General features: G+C 47.9%; 1 protein-coding gene across 6 annotated transcripts in view; it reads left to right on the forward strand.

Annotated features, from left to right (window-relative positions):
- pdzd2 (PDZ domain containing 2) overlaps positions 1-25,389 on the forward strand; it is a 599,663-nt gene that overhangs the window by 528,623 nt on the left and 45,651 nt on the right. For all 6 annotated transcript variants that reach the window (XM_038790713.1, XM_038790714.1, XM_038790715.1 and 3 more), the window contains 3 exons: positions 15,069-15,169; positions 22,509-22,680; positions 24,000-24,820. In XM_038790713.1, coding sequence (XP_038646641.1) covers positions 15,069-15,169; positions 22,509-22,680; positions 24,000-24,820 — 1,094 coding nt within the window. The remainder of the gene's footprint in view (positions 1-15,068; positions 15,170-22,508; positions 22,681-23,999; positions 24,821-25,389) is intronic.

A 25,389-nucleotide genomic window follows, 5' to 3' on the forward strand; every position in this document is an offset into this window, starting at 1 on the left:
TGAACAAATAACAAATTATTAGAGAGAGAAAAAAAAACACGCAAAAATTAACATGTATATTTACAGGTAAACATCTTCGTAATAACAACTGTGGCCGCCCCCTTTAGCCGGCATACATATTTTACATTCCCCAAAATGGCCGAGGCGCATGTTTATAGGCATTTATTTACAGTTTGGTTTTGGGCCTTAACGAATTTGATTTTCTCCATTTGGAGAGATTCCGAGAGGTCGGACAGCCAGTCTGCAACTCTGGGCGGTGCTGCTGACCGCCAGCCAAACAGGACACAAGGCCTGTTTGATCTTCTACAACCACCCCCGGAACACAATCCTCCATCCTCCCCGCCAACAAATTAACCAATGGTTTCTCATCCGTGATCAGTAGTGATATGGGCCTATACGGCCACATTCCACCGGATCCTTCCCTTTTGTTGGGATTAGTGTGATTACTGCCTGCGTCATTGTCTCCGGCAACTCCACCTTCTCCAGTGCTTCATTAAACGCCCCCTACAGATGTGGTGCCAGGTCCGCCGCAAATTCCTTATAAAATTTCGCCGGGTAGCCATCCGGCCCAGGGGCCTTCCCTGACTTCATACTCCTGATACTATCCAGCACCTCCCTCAGCCCAAGGAGCTCCTCCAACACCTGTCTCTTTGCTTCCTCCACCTGGGGAAATTCCAGCTCATCCAGAAACCGCCCCATGTCCCCCTCCTCTCCCCTCGGATCCGCCTCATAAAGTCCCTGGTAATACTCTCTAAATGCCTTATTTATCTTCCCAGGCTCTGACAGCACATCCCTAGCCCTAGTCCGTATATTTTCCTGGAAGCAGCCTGCTTCTGCAGCTGGTGCGCCAGCACGCGGCTCGCTTTCTCCCCATACTCATATTGTACTCCTCTTGCCCGACACAGTTGCCCTACCTACCTCCCCGTTTTCAGCCTATCAAACTGTCCCTGCAAGTTTTTCCTCCTCGCCAATCCCTCCATGGTGGCACCCTCAAATATTCCCTGTTCACCTTCACTATTTCGCTGTCTAGACGGTCATGTTCCGTCCTCCTTTCCTTATCCGCACAAACCGTAAACAAAATAATTTCTCCCCGGACCACTGCCTTTCCACTCACTTCATTATAAACAAGATAAGGGGTGTCAAAAGAAAATAATCCCCTCCCATAACCCCAGGGATTATAACATATAATGACAAAAAGGAGTTAAACTGCACAGACCACATTTCACATAATTGACTTTTGCTAGGATAACAGGCGATTCTCGCCCTTGTGCTCACATCTCACACAACCGTGCAAGAGAAAAGAAGACAATAAATAATCAACAAAATAATCACAAGGGAGTAACGTCCAGGATTATAGAAGAATTGCAGGATAATAATATTATCTATAATGCTCAAGAAGGCTGATAGACACTCCTTAGGATCTCTTCAGGATTCTAGGAAACAAAGCATTTTCAATCCCACCATGCCGCCGGCCTGGCACACAAGTTTAGGGCCACAGTTTAGGGCCAGCCGGTTGGGTGGCTGAGTGGGATGTGGTAACTCGACCCGCTCGGCCACCTCCAATCCCTCGTGATGAGAATCGAGGATAGGATAATATAGGGCCAGTGACCAGGGACCCAAACAACCCCAGGCCTCGAAGATCGGATACTCTGTGCTCTGTCAAACCTGATGCATCCAGCCTCAAATTTATTTGATTAATTTACAGGATGTGGGCGTCGCTGGCTGGACCAGTATTTATTGCCCATCCCTAGTTGCCCTTCAGAAGGCGATGGTGACTTGCCTTCTTGAAACGCTGCAGTCCTTGAGGTGTAGGTACATCCACAGTGCTATTAGGGAGGGACTTACAGTGCGGGATTCTCCAAGCCCCCGCCGGGTTGGAGAATCCCCGGGGGGCGGCGTGAATCCCGCCCTGACGCCGGGTGCCGTATTCTCTGGGATTCATGCCACACTGGTCGGGGGCCATTGTCCCTCCCCCCGGGCAGCAATTCTCCGGGCCCCGATGGGCCGAGCTGCCGCCCATTTTTGACCAGTCCCGCCGGCGTGGATTGGACATGGTCCCACACGGCGGGACCTGGCAGGCAAGTTGGCTGGTGTGGTCCTCGGGGGGGCGCGGGGGATCCGACCCCGGGGGCCCCCACGGTAGCTGGCCCATGATCGGGGCCCACCGATCTGCGGATGGGCCTGTGCCATGGCGGCACTTATTCCTTCTGCTCCGGCCCCTGTAGGGCTCCGCCATTGCCGGCGTAGAGAAGACACCCCCCTGTGCATGCGCCAGAATACGCTGGCCGGCCTGCGTATGCGCTAACTCGCGCAGTCCCTTCGGTGCCGGCTGGCACGGCACCAGCCCCTCCGCCGCAGGCCTGGCCTCCGGAACTGCGGAGAATTCCGTTACTTCTGGTCGGCCCGACGTCAGAGTGGTTTGCTCCGTTTTTGACTCCGGCATTGGGCTATCGCACCGATCGCGGAGACTCCCACCTACAAAATTTTGACCCAGCCACAGTGAGGGGACAGCGATTATATTTCCAAGTCAGGGTGGTGACTGACTTGGCGGGGAACCTCCAGGTGGTGGGTTCCCAAGTATCTGCTGCTCTTGTTCTTCTCGATGGTAGTGGTCATGAGTTTGGAAGGTGCTGCCTAAGGAAACTTGGAGAGTTCCTGCAGTCCATCTTCTAGATGGTACACACGGCTGTCACTGTTCGTCGGTGGTGGAGGGATTGAATGTTTGTGGAAGGGGTAGAATCAAGCGGACTGCTTTGTCCAGGATGGTGTCAAGCTTCTTGAGTGTTGTTCGGGCTGCACCCATCCAGGCAAATGGAGACTATTCCATTACACTCCTGACTTGTGCCTTGTCGATGGTGGACATGCTTTAGGCGGTCAGGAGTTGAGTTACTCGCTAAAGGATTCCTCGCCTTTGACCTGCCCTGGTAGCCACAGTATTATTGTGGCTAGTCCAGTTCAGTTTCTGATCAGTGGTAACCCCAGGGTGTTGATTTTGGGTATGCAGCGATGGTAATGCCATTGAATGTTAAGAGGCGATGGTTAGATCTCTCTTGTAGCAAATGCTCATTGCTGGCACTTGTGTTGCACAAATGTAACTTGCCACTTGTCAGCCCAAACCTGGATATTGTCCAGGTCTTGCTGCATTTGGACATGGACTGCTTCATTATCTGAGGAGTCATGAATGGTGTGAACATATGCAGTCTTCTGCGAACATCCCCACTTCTGACCTGATAATGGAAGGAGGTAGCTGAAAATGGTTGGACCGAGGATACTACCCTGAGTAACTTTATCCTGGAGCTAAGCCGATTTACCTCCAACCACCACAACTATCTTCCTTTGTGCCAGATATGACTCCAACCAGCGGAGAGCTTTCTGCCTGATTCCCATTGTTTAGCTCGGTCAAATGCTGATTTGATATCAAGGGCAGTCACTCTCACCTCACCTCTGGCATTCAGCTCTTTTGTCCATGTTTGAACCAAGACTGTAATGAGGTCAGAGTGACCCTGGCGGAACCCAAACTGTGTCCATGAGCAGGTTATTGCTGAGTAAGTGCTGCTTGATAGCACTTGAAGACTCCTTCCATTACTTTGCTGATGATGAGAGTAGACTGATAGGGCAGTGATTGGCTGGGTTGGATTTGTCCTGTTTCTTGTATACAGGGCACATCTTGGTATACCAGTGTTGTAGCTGTACTGGAACAGCTTGGCTAGGGGTGTGGCAAGTCCTGGAGCAAAGATCTTCAGCACCATTGCCAGAATATTGTCAGGCCCCATATCCTTTGCAGTATCCAGTGTCTTCAACCATTCTTTGATATCATGTGGAGTGAATCGTATTGGCTGAAGATTGACATTGGTGATGCTGGGGGCCTCTGGAGGAAACCAAGATGGATCATCCACTCATCACTTCTGGTTGAAGATTGTTACGATTGCCTCAGCATTGTCTTTTGCACAGATGTGCTGGGCTACTCCATCATTGAGGACAGGGATATTTATGGAGCCTCCTCTTCCACTGAGTTTTTTAATTCTCCACCACCATTCATGGGAGGAGTGCAGAGCTTGGATCTGATGTGTTTGTTGTGGAATCACTTATCTGTTTATTACTTGCTGCTTATGCTGTTTGGCACACAAGTAGTCCTGTGTTGTAGCTTCACCACGTTGACACCTTATTTTATTTAGGTATGCCTTATGTTGTTCCTGGCATGCTCTCCTGCACTCTTAATTGAACCAGGGTTGATCCTCTGGCTTGGTGGTAATGGTAGAATGGGGGGTATGGTATGCTGGGCCATGAGGTTCCAGATTGCGGTTGAATACAATTCTGCTGCTCCTGGTGGCCCACAGCGCTTAATGGACGCTCCGTCTTGAGTTGCTAGATCTGTTTGAAGTCTATCCCATTAGCACGGTGATAGTTCAACACAACACGGTGGAGGATATCCTCAATGTGAAAACGGGATTTTAGTCTCCACAAGGACTATGCATTGGCCACTTCTACCGATACTGTCATGGACAGATGCATCTGCAGCAGGCATGATGGTGAGGATGAGGTCAAGTATGTTTTCCCCTCTTGGTCCCTCACCACCTGCTGCAGTCCCAGTCTAGCAGCTACTTCCTTTAGGATCCAGCCAGCTCCTTTTGTGGTGGTATTACTGAGCCACTCTTGTGATGGACATTGAAGTACCCCACCCAGAGCATATTCTGCACCCTTGCCATCCTCAGTGCTTCCTCTAAGTGGTGTTCAACATGGAGTAGTCCTGTTTCATCAGCTGTTGGTGGATGGTACATGGTAATCAGCAAGAGGTTTCCTTGCCCAAGAAACTTCATGGGATCCCGAGTTGATGTTGAGAACTTACAGGGCAACTCCCTCCCAACTGTATCCCATTGTGCCACTGCCACCTCTGCTGCATCTATCTTGCCGGTGGGACAGGACATCTCCAGGAATGGTGATAGTAGTGTCTGGAACATTATCTGTCAGGTATCAAGATTACTGAAGCATGGCAGCCAATTTTCAAACTCAATTGGGAACTCGCCTACACTTCTCACCAAGTACTGGGCTCAGAGACACACCTTGCCCAGACCCTACCTCCCAAACCGATCAGGATAATCAACACGCCATGCAGCAGGATCTCAATGTCTTGAACGCGGGGGCCCTTACCAGAGAAATTACTCTTCCAGATGCAAGAACTCTCTCATGCACCTCCACCAAGGATACCTTGAAAATCTTCAAAGTGAGCTCTAAAGGCCTGCACCACAGAGCCAAGATATTCATCCAGAACAACATTCTAAATGGCAGCCATCGTCCAGATGCACACAGCACCGCCAAGGTGAAAGCTTGCTCACCAGCATCAATGCCACTGTAAGCCGGACCCCACCCCAGCCCACTCCAATTGCCACGGTCAAACAAGGATTACAAGATAAGCAGAGCCAGAGCTTGCGAAAACACAGCCGCTCCCTCACACATCACGTGACCCCAGTGTAAGTATATTTACAAATACAATACTGAATTCTTGCCAATGCGATTGGGGAAATAGCCTTATCTTCTTTAAAAAGGCCCATGAGTGGTTTGTGGTCTGTAATAATGGTAAAGTGCCTCCCATATACATACTGGTGGAACTTCTTTACCCTGAATACTATTGACAAGCCTTCTTTTCAAACTGATTAGCATTTTTCAGCCTCTGAAAGAGTTCTCGAGACATACCTTGTAGGTATTTCGGATCTATCGTCCACCTTATGGGACAATACTGCATCAATGCCACATGGAGAGGCGTCACAGGTTAACACCAACTACTTAGGTGAGTCGAAATGTACCAATAAACTCAATGAATGTAACAATTGCTTTTCTCTGTGAAAAGCTTTTCTCTGGGGCATCTTGCAAACCCAACGCTGGTGCTTCTTTAGAACCTTATGCAAAGGGGCCAATAATGTCAACAAATTTTCCCACAGTAGGAATGGCTTGAACTCAGATGTGTTTCTGGGCTGTTGCCGCCTTTATTGCTCTGATCATGTCTTCCAGGAGTGTACACCTTGTGCATCCATATGATACCCCAGATAGGTGACCTCAGTGGCTCAAATTTAATTGACTATTAAATTATAAGCCTGGGTCCCACACACGCTCAGAAGGATTGCCCATCTCCCCCCTCCTCTATATCATTCGCCTGAAAAAAGTAGCCCAATTGTTCAATGTATTGTGTCCAATCCTACACAGAGGCATTGAAAGGATCTATCTGTCTAAATAAGGGCATATCTACAACACTTCTCTTCTGTTTCTCAACTTGAACTGAACTTCAGCATGACTTAATGCTCACTATCTTGGGACTTTTTAAAAAAATCACCAGTTCAGTAAATAACAACAGCAATGTTTATTTACATTTAACTACAATGCAGACTTGCTGCCTCGTGGCTGCAAAATAGGAACACTAGTCCCATAAAGGGGCAAATGCCACAGGCAAGGAGTTCATGGAGTCATTAATGATGTGTTATGTACTCTGGGATAACACGGGCTGCAACTGGATGCAGCTTTAACTAAAATATACTCCAGACCTTGAAGTTAGTTCAATCTGTTTTATTGAACCAGTAGCACAGTTAGCACAGTTCTCTATGAGTTCGACTCTCTGCTAACCTGAGTGTGGTTACTCTGTCTGACTGAACCAGACTAACTCTTAGCCACGTGCTGGAGGTGTGATACTGTACATACACCCTGACTCACTCTGTAGATGTTCATCAGTGGAAAGAGGCGGAGTGTGAGTGCCCCGTGCTTTTTATAGTGAGATGCCACCTCTGAGTGTCTTGCCTGCTCATTGGTCATGTCCTGTTCTTTGTGTTCATTAGCTGCCTGTCTGTGCCTGCCTGTATATCATTATCTGCATGTCTGCATATCATGACAATTAAGACATATTTAAATAAATATCATGGTCGGGATTCTCCGATCCCACGTCGGGTTGGAGAATCGCGGGGAAGGGGGGTGAGAATCGCGGCACGCCGCTCCAAAGCCGGGCCACCGATTCTCCGGCGACCGGAGAATCAGCGGCAATTGCGTCCACGGGGTCGCCGTCTCGCCGGTCGCGGGCCATTGAAAGCGGCCCGCCTGGCGATTCTCTGCACCTCGATGGGCCGAGCACCCACCGAGTTCCGCCGACGTGGGTTACGCATGGTCCCACCCAGTGAGACTTCGAAGCTCTGGCTGCGGGGGCCGTCCTGGGGGGGGCCTCTATGGTGGCCTGGCCCGCGATTGTGGCCTACGGTGGGGGCCTATGTTCCTCTGCACCGGGTCCCTGGAGGGCTTCGCCATATTTCCCGGGGGGCCAGCGCGGTGATGGCAACCCACACGCATGCACGGACCCGCGTGGCCGTGGCGCACGTGCGCGGACCCGCACCAGCCATGGCGCGCCGACGTTCGAGCGCCGAAGCAGCAGACACCACTCCAGCACTGTACTAGCCCCCTAGGAAGGGGTGAATGCCTGGGCCTGGAGGCCCTTTGACGGCGGAGTCGCTCGCGTCGCTATTGACTCATTGCGTCAGAACTTGGCCGCGGGATCGGACAATCCCGGCCCATGTCTCCTGCCAACCCAAGATGTCTGTGGAGACCCAGCTGCTCATGTGTACTTGTCCATGCATGTGCAGAAAACCCAGGGCGGGATTCTCCGAGCCCCACACGGGCCGGAGAAACGCCGCAACCGCGCCACGCTGCCCCGATGCCGGCATGAGATTCTCTGAGGAGCGGAGAATCGGCGTCATTTGCGCCGGCGCATTTGAAACGGCGCCAGTTGCAGGCCGCTGTCTTCGGTGGGTCCACCGAGATGAGCTGAGCGGCCACGCGGAAATGGCAGAGTCCTGCTGGCGCCGTCCAAACCTGGTCGCAGCCGGTGGGAACTCTGCGCGCAGGGTCATGGGGTGGCCTGTTGGGGGTGAGGGGGTCTCCGTCCCCAGTTGGGGGGGGGGGGCTCCGATGGGGTCTGGCCCGCGAGCGGGGCCCACCAATCGGCGGGCCGGCCTCTTCCTTCCCGGGCCTACTATGTTGCACGCACTGGCCCCTGAACCCCCACGCATGTTGCGTCGAGGCCATCGCACTGAGGAAGTCTTGCTGCGTTACTGCACATGCACGGGTTGGCGCGGCACCCATCTGGCACCAGGAAGGGAGGCTGGAGCGGTATGAACCGATCCAGCGGCGTGCTGGCGCAATTGGTAGTCCCCATGCCCGTTTCGCGCCGTCGTGAATTGCGACGGCGCTCACAATGGCGCTCACACTCTGGGCGCGATTCTCCGCTGCCCACGACGGGTCGGAGAATAGCGGGAGGGCCTTCCTGACATTTTTCCCGACCTCCCGCTATTCTCCCCCCGCGGGGTGGCTGAGGGGCATGACGGCCCGCGCATGCGCGGGTTTGACGCATATGCGTGATGACATCATCCGCGCATGCGCGGCTGACGTCATCGTGCGCGTCAGCCGCCGTGACGCTTGGCGCGCGGGCTTAGCGACGGTCGCGAAGCCCACGATGCCGTGCGTCACGGGGCCGCGCTGCTAGCCCCGCCCGGGGGGGAGAATCGGGTCCCGGGAGGGGGCGCGGAGGCTGCCGTGAAACACGGCCAGTTTCACGGCAGCCTTTATGACTCTCCGCATTTGCGGAGAATCGCGCCCTCTGTCTCCATTTCGGAGAATCGCACTCCCTAAGTTTAATCTTGTCGACAATAGAAAACAGATGCACCAATTTAAATTGCTACTCATGATTTTAGTTTAGATAAAATATGATCCATATTTAGTGTGCTCATTGATTTCTTAAAAAATTGATGCAGATTTCTTGGGTAGGATTCTCCGAGCCCCGCCGGGTCGGAGAATCGGCTGGAGCGGCATGAATCCAGCCTCGCCGCCCCGACACCGGCTGCCAAATTCTCCGGGGGCGGGAATCGTGCCGTGCAGGTCGGTGGCTGCTGGCAATTGCCCCCGCGGCGATCCTCCGGCCCGCGGTGGGCCGATCAGCCGCCCGCCAGTTGCGCCGGCGTAAATCAAACCAGGTCCGTACCGGCGTAACCTGGCTCTACAGGCGGCCTGCAGTGATCCGGGGGGGGGGGGGGGGGGGGGGGTGGATATGGCCCCGGGGATGCTCCCATGGTGGACTGGCCCGCGATCGGTGCCCACCGATCCGCGGGCAGGCTTGTGCCGTGGGGGCAATCTTTCCCTCCGCGCCGGCTGCTGTCAACCTCCGCCATGGCCGGCGCGGAGAAGAACCCCCCTGCGCATGCGCTGGGATGATGCCAGCTGACGGCTGGCGGTGGCCCTTCGGCGGCAGTTGGCGTGGCACCAAGCCCTTCCGCACCTGCTAGCGCGGCGCCAACCCCGCCGCTGCCGGCCTAACCCCTGCAGGTGCGGAGGATTCAGCACCGTTAGGGCGGCCCTACATCGGAGTCGTTCACGCCACTCCTCGGCACCGGTACGGCCCATCCCATCGGAGTCGTTCTCGCCCCATGTGTTCCTAACTTGGATATATTTAATCATTAAGGTACAGAGCATCAGGTGAGAAACCCATTTTTAATTTTTGTGGCTGTGTGCAGGTGTTTCAGTAGCTTTGGGGTGGCACAGTGGTTAGCACTGCTGCCTCACAACTCCAGGGATACGGGTTCAATTCTGGCCTTGGGTGACTGTGTGGAGTTCGCCATTTTTCCACGTGTCTGTGTGGGTTTCCTCCAGTTGCTCCGGTTTCCTCCCACAATCCAAAGATTTGCAGGTTAGGTAGATTGGCCATGCTAAATTGCCCTTAGTGTCCAAAAGGTTAGGTGGGGATACAAGGATAGGGGGGAGGCGTGGGCTTAAGTAGGGTGCTCTTTCGAAGGGCTAGTGTAGACTTGATGGGCCAAATGCTCTCCTTCTGCACCGTAAATTGTATGATTCTATGAGAAGCAGGAACATAAAAATCTACTTGATTACATTTTAAAGTGAATTTGAAGTCTCCAACCTCCATGTGCATGCCCGCTTGTTTGAAATGGGTGGCCGCCACAGAAAAAGATAAGGCAAAATGATATTAACTAGGTGAAAATGGGTATTGTATTTTGCTCTGAATAAAATTGTCCTTTTGTGTTCCTAAAACAACGAGAAACTAAATGGAGAGGATGAGTTTCACCCTAAGGTTGGGGGAATGAGTAGATTCTGATCTCCATCACTCGCAATGATGTCACAGAGTGATGCAGTACAATTGCACATTCATGACAATTGGCAGAAATCGCAGCCTTAAATCAGGGGAGAAAGTTAATAATACAAAACATTCTTTAATCAGAATAGTGATTCCCTTAATTGCTTCTGGTGCTAAGTAGTTGCCATTGAATGGCTGTCACTCAGATGAATTACAGCTGGATTTTCCACAATGTTTACCAGGGCTGCTATCTCTGAGAGCATAGTGGAGTGTATTAGATTCCTGACCTGTCGGCTAAGACATGTGTAGTTTAATGAGTGAGTTAAGAGGCAAACAATTAATCTCAAATTTAGAAAAAATCCTCTTAAACGACAAAATCTTTCTGACCTGCTCAACCCACTAATTTTGCAATTGTAAAATGGTCCAAACACACCAGTGGTATCTGAGATAATGCTGTGCTGTTAAGCAACAGAATTTGTCTTCTTTTGAGGATACAGGTTCCTTTGCGCTGATTGTAAAGCAACCCTGATTAATTCAGTAAGAAGTCTTACAACACCAGGTTAAAGTCCAACTGGAGGGTGTGCAGAGGAGATTCACTAGGTTAATCCCAGAGCTGAAGGGGTTGGATTATGAGGAGAGGTTGAGTAGACTGGGACTGTACTCGTTGGAATTTAGAAGGATGAGGGGGGGATCTTATAGAAACATTAAAAATTATGAAGGGAATAGATAGGATAGATGCGGGCAGGTTGTTTCCACTGGCGGGTGAAAGCAGAACTAGGGGACATAGCCTCAAAATAAGGGGAAGTAGATTTAGGACTGAGTTTAGGAGGAACTTCTTCACCCAAAGGGTTGTGAATCTATGGAATTCCTTGCCCAGTGAAGCAGTTGAGGCTCCTTCATTAAATGTTTTTAAGTTAAAGATAGATAGTTTTTTGAAGAATAAAGGGATTAAGGGTTATGGTGTTTGGGCCAGAAAGTGCAGCTGAGTCCACAAAAGATCAGCCATGATCTCATTGAATGGCGGAGCAGGCTCGAGGGGCCAGATGGCCTACTCCTGCTCCTAGTTCTTATGTACTTATGTTTCAAACACTAGCTTTCGGAGCACTGCTCCTTCCTCAGCTAGTGTTTGAAACAAACCGGTTGGACTTTAACCTGGCATTGTAAGACTTCTTACTGTGCTCACCCCAGTCGAACGCCAGCATCTCCACATCCTGATTAATTCAGTGAAGACAAAAATGGGATAAATGTTTAATGAGTGGCTAAGCTCATAGCGCACTTTTAAAAATTCTCTCACAGGATGTGAGCTTCGCTCACAAGGCTGGCATTTATTGTCCATCATTAATTATCCATAAGGAGGTATTGTGAGCCACATTCATGAACCGCTGTTGTCCATGTGGTGTAGGTACATGCACAATACTGCTAGGAAAGGATTTCAAGGATTTTGACCCAGAGACAGTGAAGGAATGGAAATTTAATTCTAAGTCACGATGGTGTGGCTTGGAGGGGAGCTTGCAGGTGATGGTTTTCTCATGCATGTGTTGCCCTGGGTGGTAGAGATTGCGGCTTTGGAAGCTGCTTTGAAGGAATCTTGGTAAGTTGCTGCAATGCATCTTGTAGGTGCTATATACTGCTGCCATTGTGTGTAAGTGGAGGGGTGAGTGAATGTTGAAAGTGGTGGACGGTGCGCAATTCAAGTGGCCTGTTTTGCTCTAGATGATGTTGAGCTTCTTGAGTGTTGTTGAAGCTGCACCCATCCAGGCAAGGTACTCCTGACTTGTACCTTGTAGATGGTGGACAGGCTTTGGAGAATCAGGAGGTGAGTTACTCGTTGCAGGCAGCTCCTGACCTGACCTTGTAGCCACAGTATTTGTATGGCTAGTCCAGTTCATTTTCTGGTTAATGATACCCCCCCAGGATGTTTATAATATTATGATTGCAGACCAGACCCCAACAGTGGCTAGGATTCTGGACCAAATCCCAATATTTTAGTTTATTTGTAAGATTGTGCGTAAAGAAAGATTCACTCCAGGAGTGATTGCATAAAGAAATAGGGCTTGGTTATTTTTGAAACAAAACTTTATGATAAATACAATATTACACTTTTAATATCACACTCAAAAAAGAACAGCTTACCCCTTAACACAGCTATATAATTTCCCATTAAACAAGAAAAGAAACATACAGATCTCAATCTATTTACTGTGGGAGAATTGTGGACTCAGCATCAAGCAGATTGGAAGGCAACTTCCCTTTCCAAAGTTTCTCCACCAACTGCCTCTCTAATGCTTTCAAACTGTTTCTCTGCCTATTTTGGTTCTACCCAGCAATGATCGCATCTCCCCAAGCTGAAGGCCCCAGGCTGCAAAGCACATCAACTCCCCAGGGTCTTCCCCAGGCAAACCACCATGCATTAGGCCAGACTGAAAAACACATTCCTTAGTTAATTTCATTTTCTGGCTGCTAAAACTACCCAAGCTCTGCAAACAGAATTCTTTTTAAAACAAACACATTCTTAAATTGCCCACTACATTTATAATCCAATTTCTTAACATCTTCCAATCATCACAATAGTGGCGGATTCAGCGATGGTCATGCATTGAATGTCAAGGGGTGATGGTTAATTGCCCTTGTTGGGGATGGTCATTGCCTTCCATTTATGTGGCACGACTGTAACTTGCCATTTGTCAGCCCAAGCCTGGATATTATCCAGGTCTTGCTGCATTTGTCCATGGGCTACTTCAATGTCTGAGGAGTCACAAATGCTGCTGAATATTATGCAATCATCAGCGAACATTTCCACTTCTGATCTTAAGGTGGAAGGAAGGTCATTGATGCAGCAGCTAACAAGAGTAGATTGCTAGGGTAGTAATTGGCTGGGTTGGATTTGTCCTGCTTTGTGTATCGGTCATACCCCAGCTCTCCCATTACCATTAAGCCGGGGGATCAATGCAAGTTGCAGAAGAGCATACCAGGAGCAGCAATAGGCATACTTAAAAGTGAGGTGCCAAACTGGTAAGCTACAACCTAGAATTACATGCATGCCAAACAATGGAAGAAGCATGCAATTGACAGAGCTAGGCAATTGCTCAGAAACTGAACTGGTCCAGCCATATAAATACTGTGTCTACAAGATCAGGTCAGAGGCTGGAAATTCCGTATTGAGTAACTCATCTTCTGGCTCCCTAAACCCTGCCCACCATTTATAAGGTACAAATCAGGAATGTGATAGAATACTTTCAGTTTGCCCGATTGCATGTAGTTCGGACAACACCCACAGTTCAACATCATCCAAGACAAAGCAGCCTGTTGGATTAGCACCCCCATCCACCATCTTAAGCATTCACTCCCTCCACCACCAATGCACAGTGGCAGCAGTGTGTACTATATTCAAAATGCGCAGCATCAACTCATTGAGTCTCCTCCGACCATGCATTCCGAACCTGCAACCTCTACCACCTAAAAGGACGAGATGTGGAGATGCCGGCGTTGGACTGGGGTGAGCACAGTAAGAAGTCTTACAACACCAGGTTAAAGTCCAACAGGTTTGTTTCAAACACTAGCTTTCAGAGCATTGCTCTTTCCTCCACCTGAGGAAGCTAGCTCTGAAAGCTAGTGTTTGAAACAAACTTGTTGGACTTTAAGCTAGTGTTGTAAAAGGACGAGGGCAGCAGATACATTGGAACACCTACACGTGCAAGTTCCCCTCCAAGCCACATACCATCTTGACTTGGAACTATATCATCGTACCTTCGCTGTCATTGGGTCAAAGCCAAATACAGCAGTAGGTCAAGAAGGCAGGTCACAACTTCCTTTGTAAAGACAATTTGGGATGCCTGCCTTCCAGTGACACTCACATCTCATGAATGAATTTTTAAAAACCAGTTAAGAGTCTCGCCACAGTTCCTGACTCTTGCGTCATAACTCTTCTATTTTTTAATTCCATTTACCAATTTTCTCCACCTCTGAAAGCACAATGGGACATTTTCCAAATTAAAGACAGTTTTGCAGGTTGTTCACAAGATAGTTCACTAGCAACACGTAAAGTAAAACGACTAAATGTCAGTAGGTTTTGATGTTGATTGCATCTTATCAGTTACAGCCTTTATTGCTAAGGTGGAGATCGACAACCCATGTTCATTAGATAAAGATAACAGCACATTGTTTTGTGTCGTATGCTTTATTGATCAATTTAAATGTTCGATCATTTTTTATGAGATATTACTTGAAACCTTCATCGTGCTTAGTCAATTTTATTTGCCTTGTTATTTTGATAGCTAGGCCTGTGTGAGAAATGTTAAACTGCAAAATTGGTGTGTATGCCTCTCCCCAAGAAAGATAAGACTTTATCAGTACTTCTCGACCAAAACTTTCTGTCTCGACTCTCTACAAGAATCTATCAACAGAGTTGATAAGCAGGATGGGCCGAAATTGCAGCTCAGATCAAGGACAGATAGTGGTCAAATCTGTGCCCAGAATTTGGGGAGGAACCAGGGCGATTGGTTCCCTGTAACTATCCTAAGTGAATCCCTTTATCATTTTAAATACCTCAATTAGATCACTGCTCAATCTTTTAAATTTAAGAGAATAAAAGCCAAGTTTATATGACCTGTTCTCATAATTTAACCCTTTAAGCCCTGGTATCATTTTAGTGATACTATATCACCTCCAAGACAAGGCCGTATATATTTTCAGAGGGTAGAGCCTAAAACTGACCGTAATATTGTATCAATATGAAATCCGGTGCTAATGAGACACATTTTCGCATCGGTATGATATTAGTGCGCATGGTTCAATTCTTGTGCTGCTCCATTTAAGGTAAGCAGGGTTCATAGAAACGTGCCAATGTAAAATCAGTGATTAGTGCAAGAAGATCAAATTGGAATGGTAGTAACTTATTGCACAGAATATGTATAGCGGACACATCTGTAGAGTTCATTATAATGTCCTTTCCCCACAGGGCTATCATCAAAGAGTCCTTCACCAAGTGTGAAATCCAAGCAGGGTGATGGATCTGCTCTCAGTTGGACTATGAAACGTTTTCTGGAACCCACAAGTCGAGTAAGCGAATCATTTTCTGTAGTTTGGCAGGGTAATAATGACTGCAATGTATTCATATGTTTGTATTTGCTAGGCTGGGTCTCTACAAAAGCTTTTTATCTTAAGGCTGTATTCATTATTAATCTAAAAATGTAATTAAAGTTTCTTGCTGAGTTGCAATTATGTGTAATTTTATAGTGCTAGTCGGATGCAGATGTTTACAGCTTCTTCAATTACTGGCCTGTGAAGAAGTTGTGAATATTTACAGTGATATCGTGACTAAGGAGTCCAATTCAGAATCAACACGATATGGCAGCAGCACTAGTTAGTCAGTGTGAACTAGTTCGCAGACAATTCAATAGCTGAGGGTGTCAAAACAGTCCTGTCTTCACATCAGGGAACAAAGAGAAAATAAAAGTGTTGTAGATCTTTCCAGACTACGATCAAAAATAATGCAGAGTATAATTCCGAATCTACTAAAATAGGATTCAGCTGCGTGTTTTGCTCAGGTTACTTGTAAGTTGATGGGTGAAAAAAGAAATATTCACTGTATCATTCAAATATTCATGGCATCTTTGTGCAGCTTGTCATTCACCGATTTTCATGCATCCTTTTATGTGGAATTTTCAACCGAACCTCGAAGGACAGAATTTTACATCCCCCCCCCCCCCCCCCCCCCCCCCCCCCCCCGGACCTGGGACGGGTTCCAAGGTGTGGGGAAGCATGAAATTGCATGGATGGGAATCTCTCCTGGGATCTTCCCCGCCCCGACTCAGAAGAAATTTCACAGTTGGGCAGGCAGGATCTCGGGCTGGAAACCCATGCTTTTCCCACTTTATGGCCACTTGAGGACCTTTTCCTGCCAAGGGTCAATTTTTAGGCTGGCGACGTGGGTCAGAGCAGGGTGGGAAACTAAAAAAGAAACATCTCAGGTGAGAACCCTTTCAGTTTTAGGGTGCCTCTCCTCCAGACTTGGGACCTCCGGCCCTACTTCCCCAACTGACCAACCCCCCACTCTGCAATCGTCCTCGTCACAACATCCAACCCCGCCCCCCCATCAAAAGGCATTGCCTAGCCTTCCACGCCCAGGCCCCAGGATTTACCTTAATAGAAGTCCTGGGGCTTAGTCCCAGGCAGTGTTCTGCAGTACTTATTCAGGCCACTGCAGCATTAGAACATAGAACAGTACAGCACAGAACAGGCCCTTCGGCCCTCAATGTTGTGCCGAGCCATGATCACCCTACTCAAACCCACATATCCACCCTATACCCGTAACCCAACAACCCCCCCCCCCCCCTTAACCTTACATTTATTAGGACACTACGGGCAATTTAGCATGGCCAATCCACCTAACCCGCACATCTTTGGACTGTGGGAGGAAACCGGAGCACCCGGAGGAAACCCACGCACACAGGGAGAGGACGTGCAGACTCCACACAGACAGTGACCCAGCCGGGAATCGAACCTGGGACCCTGGAGCTGTGAAGCATTTATGCTAACCACCATGCTACCCTGCTGAGAGCTCAATCTGATTGGCCGACAGCTCTCCAAGGTCGGACTTCTTTCTAAGGATGGACAAAAGTGCCACCCAGTGCCAATCAGAGCTCAAGAAGGCAGTGGGCCTTTGAAAGACAGGGGGAGTGTGTTACGTGCCAACTCTCAGGATGGCGCGTGCACATCCTGCAAATTCTGCCCTAGGTTTCGCATGAAACCTAGTTATTCCGCTTGAGCTCTCCAGTTGTCAGTTTGATGCATATGTTATGTACGTTCCTTCCATTTCATTGCCTGACATTTTAAATACTGGATCATGTCTTTGTTCCAATGGAACAAATTAATAGAACTCCACAATGTGTCTATGCATAAGTACAGCCTCCCATTTGAATCTGAGCCAGAAAGACCACAAAGGTCTTTCACAGATTGATCACCAACCTGTGTTGTGTGCGTTCACCTCAGCTGAGCTCAAGTAATTGCGTTACACTTGGCCTTGAGTACTGATAAGATGGGAGGTGAAAAGGCTCAGCTGATCTTTCATCCTTGCTGCTATCACTTAACTCCTGCTGAAAAAGCACCCAAGTCAACCATGCTATTCCGTATCCAGGCCCGCACAAAAAACGGCCTTTTGCCAAGATGCCAGGGCCCAATAGAACTACACCCTAATGTGGGTCGGGGACTTCAGGAGAGGAAGTGGCTGGAAAAAGAGAAAACAAATTCATATGCTGTTTGTAGAGGGAAAATAAATCTCGAAAACAATTCTTGATCACACAAAAGAGGAGTATTATGATGCAGTCTTCAGATCTCCAACCTAGATTTGTTACAGAATCAAAGTCTCATTAAATTACTGATTACTTACTTCTAAAATTATGATGGTAAGGCCTCCAACTATATAGGTTGTAAAAAGTTTCATTTTGAACATTCCTGTTTGATAGCTATTCCAGATAACATACAATTACCTCTCATAGTGACTCGTGTATCATAACATGACAAACGTGATTGGACTTTTACAACTATTATTTTAGTATAAAAATGGGCACAAAATCAAATCTGTGGTTAGTAATATTTTAGTCAATCCTTTTTTCAAGTGCTGCTGATTTAGTTCTATGGCGTTTACCCAGTTTACGTGGCCTTAGTTCTATGGTGTTTACCCAGTTTACGTGGCCTTAGTTCTATGGCGTTTACCCAGTTTACGTGGCCTTAGTTCTATGGCGTTTACCCAGTTTACGTGGCCTTAGTTCTATGGCGTTTACCCTGTTTACGTGGCCTGCATTTTCAGGATGACAGGGCTCAGCCTTTTTCAGAGACACCATCATGTATGAAATGGAATCACTGTGTCTCCTGTCAACACAATATGGCCAACCAAGATGGCCACCAATTCCTGTCTACGCATGCGCACTTGTCTGCTCATGCTCGGACATCCTAAGACGCCACTGCTGCAGAAGGCAGAGTGGTAGAAGTGAGAGGGAAGGATTTGCAGAAGTGAAAGTAAAATCCATTATTTTGTGAATATTCTACTGAAATCAGGGGAGTACTTCTAAACTCTGTGTGCGATTCCCACCTCCCAAACCTTCCCACCCCCGCATGACCAGCCCCCATGACCCTCCATTTTCCCCCCAACCCACTCTTCATCCCTCCTTCACCCCAACCCTCCCTTCACCCGAACCTTCCCTTCACCCCTCATCCTTTCACCCCCCCCCCCCCCAATTCCCCCAGACATGGCCCCACCCCCACACCCAATTATTATGAGGTGGGATTTCGACCCGACACCAGGAAGAAGTCTGTAGTAATCCACGGGAGGCAGGAGTTCCGTCACCACACCAATATTTAATTACAATAACGATATTACAGGAGCAGCTACAAACAGTGCTGCTAGCAGTCCAGTCAACTTAAGACTGGCTCACAAAGCCTACACAGCTGATTATATGGGCCCCCTCAATGAGCTATCATTGAGGGAGCTCATACTCCAATTGGCCAACCAATAAAGCCAATTGGAGATCATTACATCCCTCCCCCCCCAAGGTCCGAGGAATTCCTGCCAGCTGGCATTCCTCTAAACTTCTATCCTTTCCGTCTGGGCTATCCCATCCTCGTCGCCACTGTAGTAATCCACGGGAGGCAGGAGTTCCGTCACCACACCAATATTTATTCACAATAACGATATTACAGGAGCAGCTACAAACAGTGCTGCTAGCAGTCCAGTCAACTTAAGACTGGCTCACAAAGCCTACATAGGTGATTATATGGACTCCCTCAATGAGCTATCATTGAGAGAGCTCATACTCCAATTGGCCAACCAATAAAGCCAATTGGAGTTCATTACAAAGTCCCTCCATGTAGAGCTGCCAGCCAATCAGTGGACAGCAGCTCTGCGCTACACCAAGATCGGTGGCCACTGCCAATACTGCTGGAGGTCAGGAGGGAGAAGCAGCGAGGTTAAAATTGGCAGGCTACATCTTGGGTGGAGGCCTCACCTCTGCCCATTAAATCAGAGTGGTGGTGGCATGTGGTCCTTATTAGGTATTAATTGCCCATTTAATGGCCTCAATTGGATCACTGAGGTGTGGCTGACCCAATACCTCCCCTGAGTGTGGACGAACCAGCAGTGGGCGTGTGCCAAAGGCATGGTAAGCTAATTTACAGGTCCATCCGCCTGTCCACGAATGACCTGGAAAGTTCAGCCTTAGTTATCAGCTTCTTGGCTTTCCTCTGAACTACCTCATGTGCCTGAATGTCTCCCATGTGTCTTGGACTTTAACTGGATACAGTACTCAATGAATAGAGCACCAAGGTTTGATCATGGCCAGCTCTAACTTGTATTCTTCTGTTCTGGTATCATAATCCTTGACCAGACATCAACAGTGGCTAGGATAGTGGACAGAAACCCCAATATTTTATTTTAATTTTGTAAGACTGTGGGGAAAGGATACCTCGCCTTCAGGAGTGATTTCACGCAAAATAGGGGTATGGTAAATTGAAACAAACTTTATTATTAACACAACATTAAAATATCTTTAACACACATGAAAATAGCTTACAATACCCCTCAGACAATGCTAATCAATACAGTGACACAATACCCTTAACTGCTAGCTTTATTCCCACTCAAACAACAAAACACTTCAAATCCAAATCCACTTTTAAATACACTCAGGATACTTGCTACATAGAGATGTCAAGGATACTCCACTTTGAGAAAGACAGGTTGTTTGAGACTGCTTGACGGAAAGAGACCTGACACCCTGGGCTGGATTCACTGATTTGGAGGCTAAGTGGCGATGCTGGCGTGGGAACTGTGGTGTTTTACGCCGCAAACATTGGCTCCGAACCCTCACCGATTGGAGGATCGGTGAGGGGCTAGCAGCCGCACTGTGTAAAACTCCCAGCTCCCATGCCAAAAATGGCTGGAGAATGGCTAGATCCATGGCCACGCATGTGCACTGTGAGGAGTTGCAGCGGTCGCGCCATAGAACATGGCGCCAGCCGTGCGCGGACCTGACCTGCCAAATACTGTCCCCCCCGGCCACCCCCCACCAGTCCCCCAAGCCCTTGCGGACGCCCCCCGGCCAGCAGCATGGCGCACAGCCAACTGTGACAGCGCTGGACACAGCCGCTACGCTGGGTTCCCGACTGCTGAGACCACACATCAACCGTGTGGTTGGGAATTCGGCCCATCGGGGACGGAGCACGGGGGAGGGCCTTCAGGTGATGTGCTAACGCCGTTCTAACAGATTGCAACGCGCAACATGATGATGCTATTTTGGGGGGGCAGAGGATAGAAAGCCAGCGTCCAACAGGCGCCGCCCCCGATTTGGGCGACGGGATTCTCTACCCAATCGCCGATTGCGATATCGTCGTCAGGAAATGGTGAATCCTGCCCCTGTCAGAATAATGCAGAATCTCTGGCGGTCTTATTCAGAAACCTTCTCAGCTCACCTTCCGGCCAAAATATAAAACGTTGAAAACCTCAACACCTAAATGCCTAAACCCCTGGCTCCTCCCATTAACTACATCATCTCACTAAGCTGAACACAATGTCTTTAATTTTCTACTCATTAGGTAACTCTCCTGATATAAAATAAATGTCCAATAGCCCAAACCTTTATGATGCTTCAATTGCACCTCTGGCTCCCAAAAAACCTAGCTGCCTTTCAAACAAACATTTAAAAAAACATGACAGCAGCAGTCATACACACACTAACCCAGGCTTATAATCCTTACTGCATCAAATACACACCTGCAATTCCTATATTCATCACACTGGAGAGACCCAGGCATTTATTCTGTCTGCATTGCAGCTCTGCAATAGATAGCCATGTGGAGAGCTGAATTCATGAAGTATACACAGTTGCCCATTTTCCTTTCCTTGTATCATTTCATCTGCCATCAGTTCTCCCCACTTAACTATTTATGTCCAACTCAATTTGTGTTTCCTGAGCTGTCTTCTCAATTTGCATTATTTTCTGAATACAAGTCATTAATGTTACACGCACCCCATGTGGTAGTATGACTAGGGGTATTATGGTACCTTGGAAGTGAGCTGCTATTGGTGCAGAGGACTCACTGCCCATTGGCCCGGGTAAGTCATGTGCCTCTCAGCCGATTGGCTGAGGACGTTACGTGCCTCTCAGGCCCCATGCGTCCCGGCAGTCGGCCTTTCTCTGTATGTCTGCTGCCGGGCACACATCTTGTGCATTAAAGCCTATCGTTTGGATCTCATCTACGTTTCGTGTCCATTGATTGTGCATCACCCCATAGTCACTTGTGCCTTAATTTTCCTGTGCTCAATTCAGCAAGTGCTAAGTGAGCCTCAGGCCTCTGCCTGCTAATAGAGCTCCATTGCCTGAAGTGTTACAGGGTTTTGGGTGTAACAGACCGCATTATCGACCACAATAGGCTCAGTATCATCAATTCCTTCGCTGCCTATCATTACTGATAGACGGGAGTGTATTGAGGGGGTTAACATTTTTAATCACAAACACATCCTCAACCCACCACCCATGTGGTCATTGCAGATTTAACGAAGACAGTTTTTTGGGCTATTTTCTTTAAATGAAACATACACATCAAAATTTGTATGGGAAATGAAAGCAACTAACTCTAATGAGGTCCTGCTGACAACTTCCTTGGCTTTGCAGTGTTTGTTTTGTGCTACACTGAACCCTCCCCATGAAGATCAGGGGCTGAGAGTTCCAGATCCCAGCCGTGGATTAATCATGGGGTGGTACCAAACAATAAATGAAAGCAATCCCTATAAAGAAAGAGAACAAAGTACTCCAGGCAAATGCCCAGCCGCAGGCACGAAAAGGCATTATTTACCTCCGGCACGTTTGCTGTGCTCAAATTGATTAATGACATGAGGAGACCTTAAAGAGATTCATGAAGTGAAATAGGTGGCATGGGGGGTGGGGGGCAGGAAGTAACACAGGAAGATGAACCACATTTCTGGTCCTGTAGTTTTTGCAATGATTTATTCATGTTTCCTTTAGACACAGGCAGATACATTTTTTGGTAGCAACAAACTCCCTTAAGATCTCAAAAAAAGTTCCATAAAAATATTTAGAAAAAAAACACCAAATGCACTTTTCCACCAATGGGAACAGTTTCTCCATATCCTCTCTGTCCAGTAGCTTTTCCCAGTAATGAAGTACTACCATTGACTCTAATTTTTTACTACTCTTCCTAAGTCATGATCTGGACTCATTGAATTTAATGGACAATGTCAGAATTAAGCTGATACCTCATGATATGATGAGATGAAGCAAAGTGGCTTGAGACTAAGCTGGGGAATAAGCACTAACGGAGATCAGTTAGACTGAATGGCATGTTTCAATCCTGTAAAATTCTATCAAATTCTATTCTCTTTCAGCAAGGGTCACTGAGTTCAGAAACGGAGCTCTCCCAGTACTTTTCCCACAATATTCCTAGCCATTCGTCACTCTCAGACACGATAGTAACAGCTTCCAGTGAGGAAGAACACCTGCGGCAGAAGAGCACAAGTAACTCCTTGGATGATGGTGTTGTTCCCCCTCTGAATACAGGTTTGACATACTAACTTACCTAACTTCTTGATGATGCTATGATAGAATCAGATAATGAGGATTAATTTTCAAAGTGGCATTCTAGATCTACTGTATATCTCATGAGAGCGAAAAATATTAGCCTGGCAATTACCATGTGAGATATTAGTGAATGAACATCTAACATACTCAGGTGCCATTACTGCATCTTCTAATGTAATCATAGAATGGTTGCCGCACAGAAGGAGGCCATTTGGTCCACCATGTCTGTGCCAGCTCTCTGCAACAGCAACACAGCTAGTCCAACTCCCTGTCTTTTCCGTCTTCACAGTTCACATATTTCCAAGGTGTATGTCACCTGCAAATTTTAAAGTTGTGTGTGCCCTGTACACCCAAATCTAGGTCATCAATGTAGATCAGGAAAAACAGTGCTCCGAGGACCAAGCCATGGGGGAATCTCACTGCATACCTTCCCCCAACCTGAAAAACAACTGTTCATCATTCCTCTGCTCCTTGTCACTCAGGAAACTTTGTATCCATGTTGCTACTGACCCTTTTATTCCATAGTTTTTAATTTTCCTTTTAAATGTTATCAAATGTCTTTTGGACCCACATCCACACCAACCATGTCACCCCATCAACCCTTTTATGTTACTTCATCACAAAACTCAGAGGGTGAGATTCTCCCAAAAGGGAACAAAGACTCCTAGCGAGCGTGTTTACCCCAACTCTCATTGAATAAGGAGTCTGAACGGGGAATGTTGAGGCCGCAAAAAGCCCCATTTCGTACAGTGGGGAGCTCCGCTCGCCGGAACTTCCCATTGTAGTGAGGGATCGGAGCGCCATTTTAAAATGGCGTCCCAATCTCCTAGGTCCCCGAAACAATCCCCGACCCCCCCCCCCCCCCCCCCCCCCCAGCCCAAATGCTATATGGAAAGATCCCCCTCCCCCACACACACACCCCTTTCGACAGCCATGCCGGGCAACCCCAGCCCAATTGTACGTGTGTAAAACTACCAGCTTGACACCTTGGCTGTGTCAACCTGGCACCATGGCAGTGCCCATGCCAGCTGGCAGTGCCACCTTGGCTCCATAATGTTGGCCTGAGATTTACAGCCGTTCACTTGAGAGCACCTCAAAAGCTCAGCCTGTCAATAATAATAAATCAACCTTCTGCCTTTACACCCCTGGGGATATACAAAGAAGCTGGTAGTCGGAGATAAATCACACCCTTCCTCTGACTGGCAGAGGGTGCTTGCAATAATTTTTTTCTTCATTTGTCTACTTGATGGGTGTTTCAAAAAGAATGTAAGAAAAATAAATTACTTGTGTGTTTTTAGTTACTAAAGACATTGGCGTGCCTAAGCCAGAGGTATCCTCAGTCTCCCTTAGCAACGGAAAACCTGTTGTACCTATCAACAAACACGTGGAGGTTGTTCGACAGTCCAGTCTTGGTGAGAGTCCCAAGTCAATCCGCAGCCCTCTGCTACGCCAGAGAAGGGTCATTTGCTATGATGACATCAGTGACGATGAGGACTTTGTGAAGCCACAGGATATCGTTCGACTCAAACGGCCTCAAAGGAACACTGCACAGAAGGTACCTGAGGAAGATTCAAGGATTATTATAGCCACGTCCTCTGCCGAAGTGGATGATGAAAGCCAAGATGGTGAGTTGCTAAGAAATATCAGCAGTGATGGAGCCACACCTCTGTATAGCAGCTCACTAGAGTCTGAGGACAGCTCAATGGAGCAAATGGTTGACTCGCCCTTCATGCCACTTAAATTCTTTGAATCTACCAGCTCTACTGAAACTAATCATAGCAACCTTGGTGTCAAGGAGGTTCAGGTGGAGTCCAAGCGATCACCCAAACTTGAACACAAAGCTGTCACTAGAGTAAAAAGCATGATGAGCATCGAGTGCCCACCAAACCTCTTGAAGCAGAAGAATGATGAGCAACATTTACACTCCACCAAGCCAATTGCACGGCCATTGCCTCATAGCAAAAAGGCTGAAACCACAGACACCTCAGGACTGTTCTGTACAGAAACTGTACATCTCTCACGTAAGGAATCAGAATCATTCGGATTGGATTTGGAAATCAAGGCTTCTCCCTTGAGAGTTCTGATAACAGGTTTACAATCAGGTGGAGCTGCTGAGAGAGTAAGTTTTAAAGTTCAATGGTTTGATTCATAGTTATCATGTTTAAGTAGATGAGCTGGAAATAATACTCAAACCTTCCGCATTTGTGAATATGCAAATTTAAGTTCAATAAGATGGCCCAAATATAGCTCTGTCTCCTTAGTTCACATTGAGACCAAACATGAACATGATTAAAGGACTGTATTGATATAGCAGGTGGTGTTTGCTGGTTAGATGTTCATTGTTTTATGTTGTGGTTATACTTCACCCTCTGTTCTTTCCACAGACTGATTTTAAGAGTAGGGAAACTCTGTCACATTCACAACAAGGGCTGAATTTAACCAGCACTCTAGAAATGGGCTAGGAGGTAGGGTCCCATAAAAATGGTGAGGGAAGGTAGGGGAGGAGTTCCCATCACCTTCCCTCCACCATGGCATTCTGCCAGCAGTGGGAAAGGCGGTGATGGGCCCTCCTGCCCCACAGCCAAATTGGACAACCTAAGTGGTACATTAAGGGCCTGGGGCTGGATTCTCTGAACCCCCCTCCCCCGGCTGGGTCGGAGAATTGCCGTGGGCCGGTGTGAATCCCGC

This window comes from Scyliorhinus canicula, chromosome 3, assembly GCF_902713615.1.
Source record: "Scyliorhinus canicula chromosome 3, sScyCan1.1, whole genome shotgun sequence".
NCBI classification, from domain to species: Eukaryota; Metazoa; Chordata; class Chondrichthyes; order Carcharhiniformes; family Scyliorhinidae; genus Scyliorhinus; species Scyliorhinus canicula.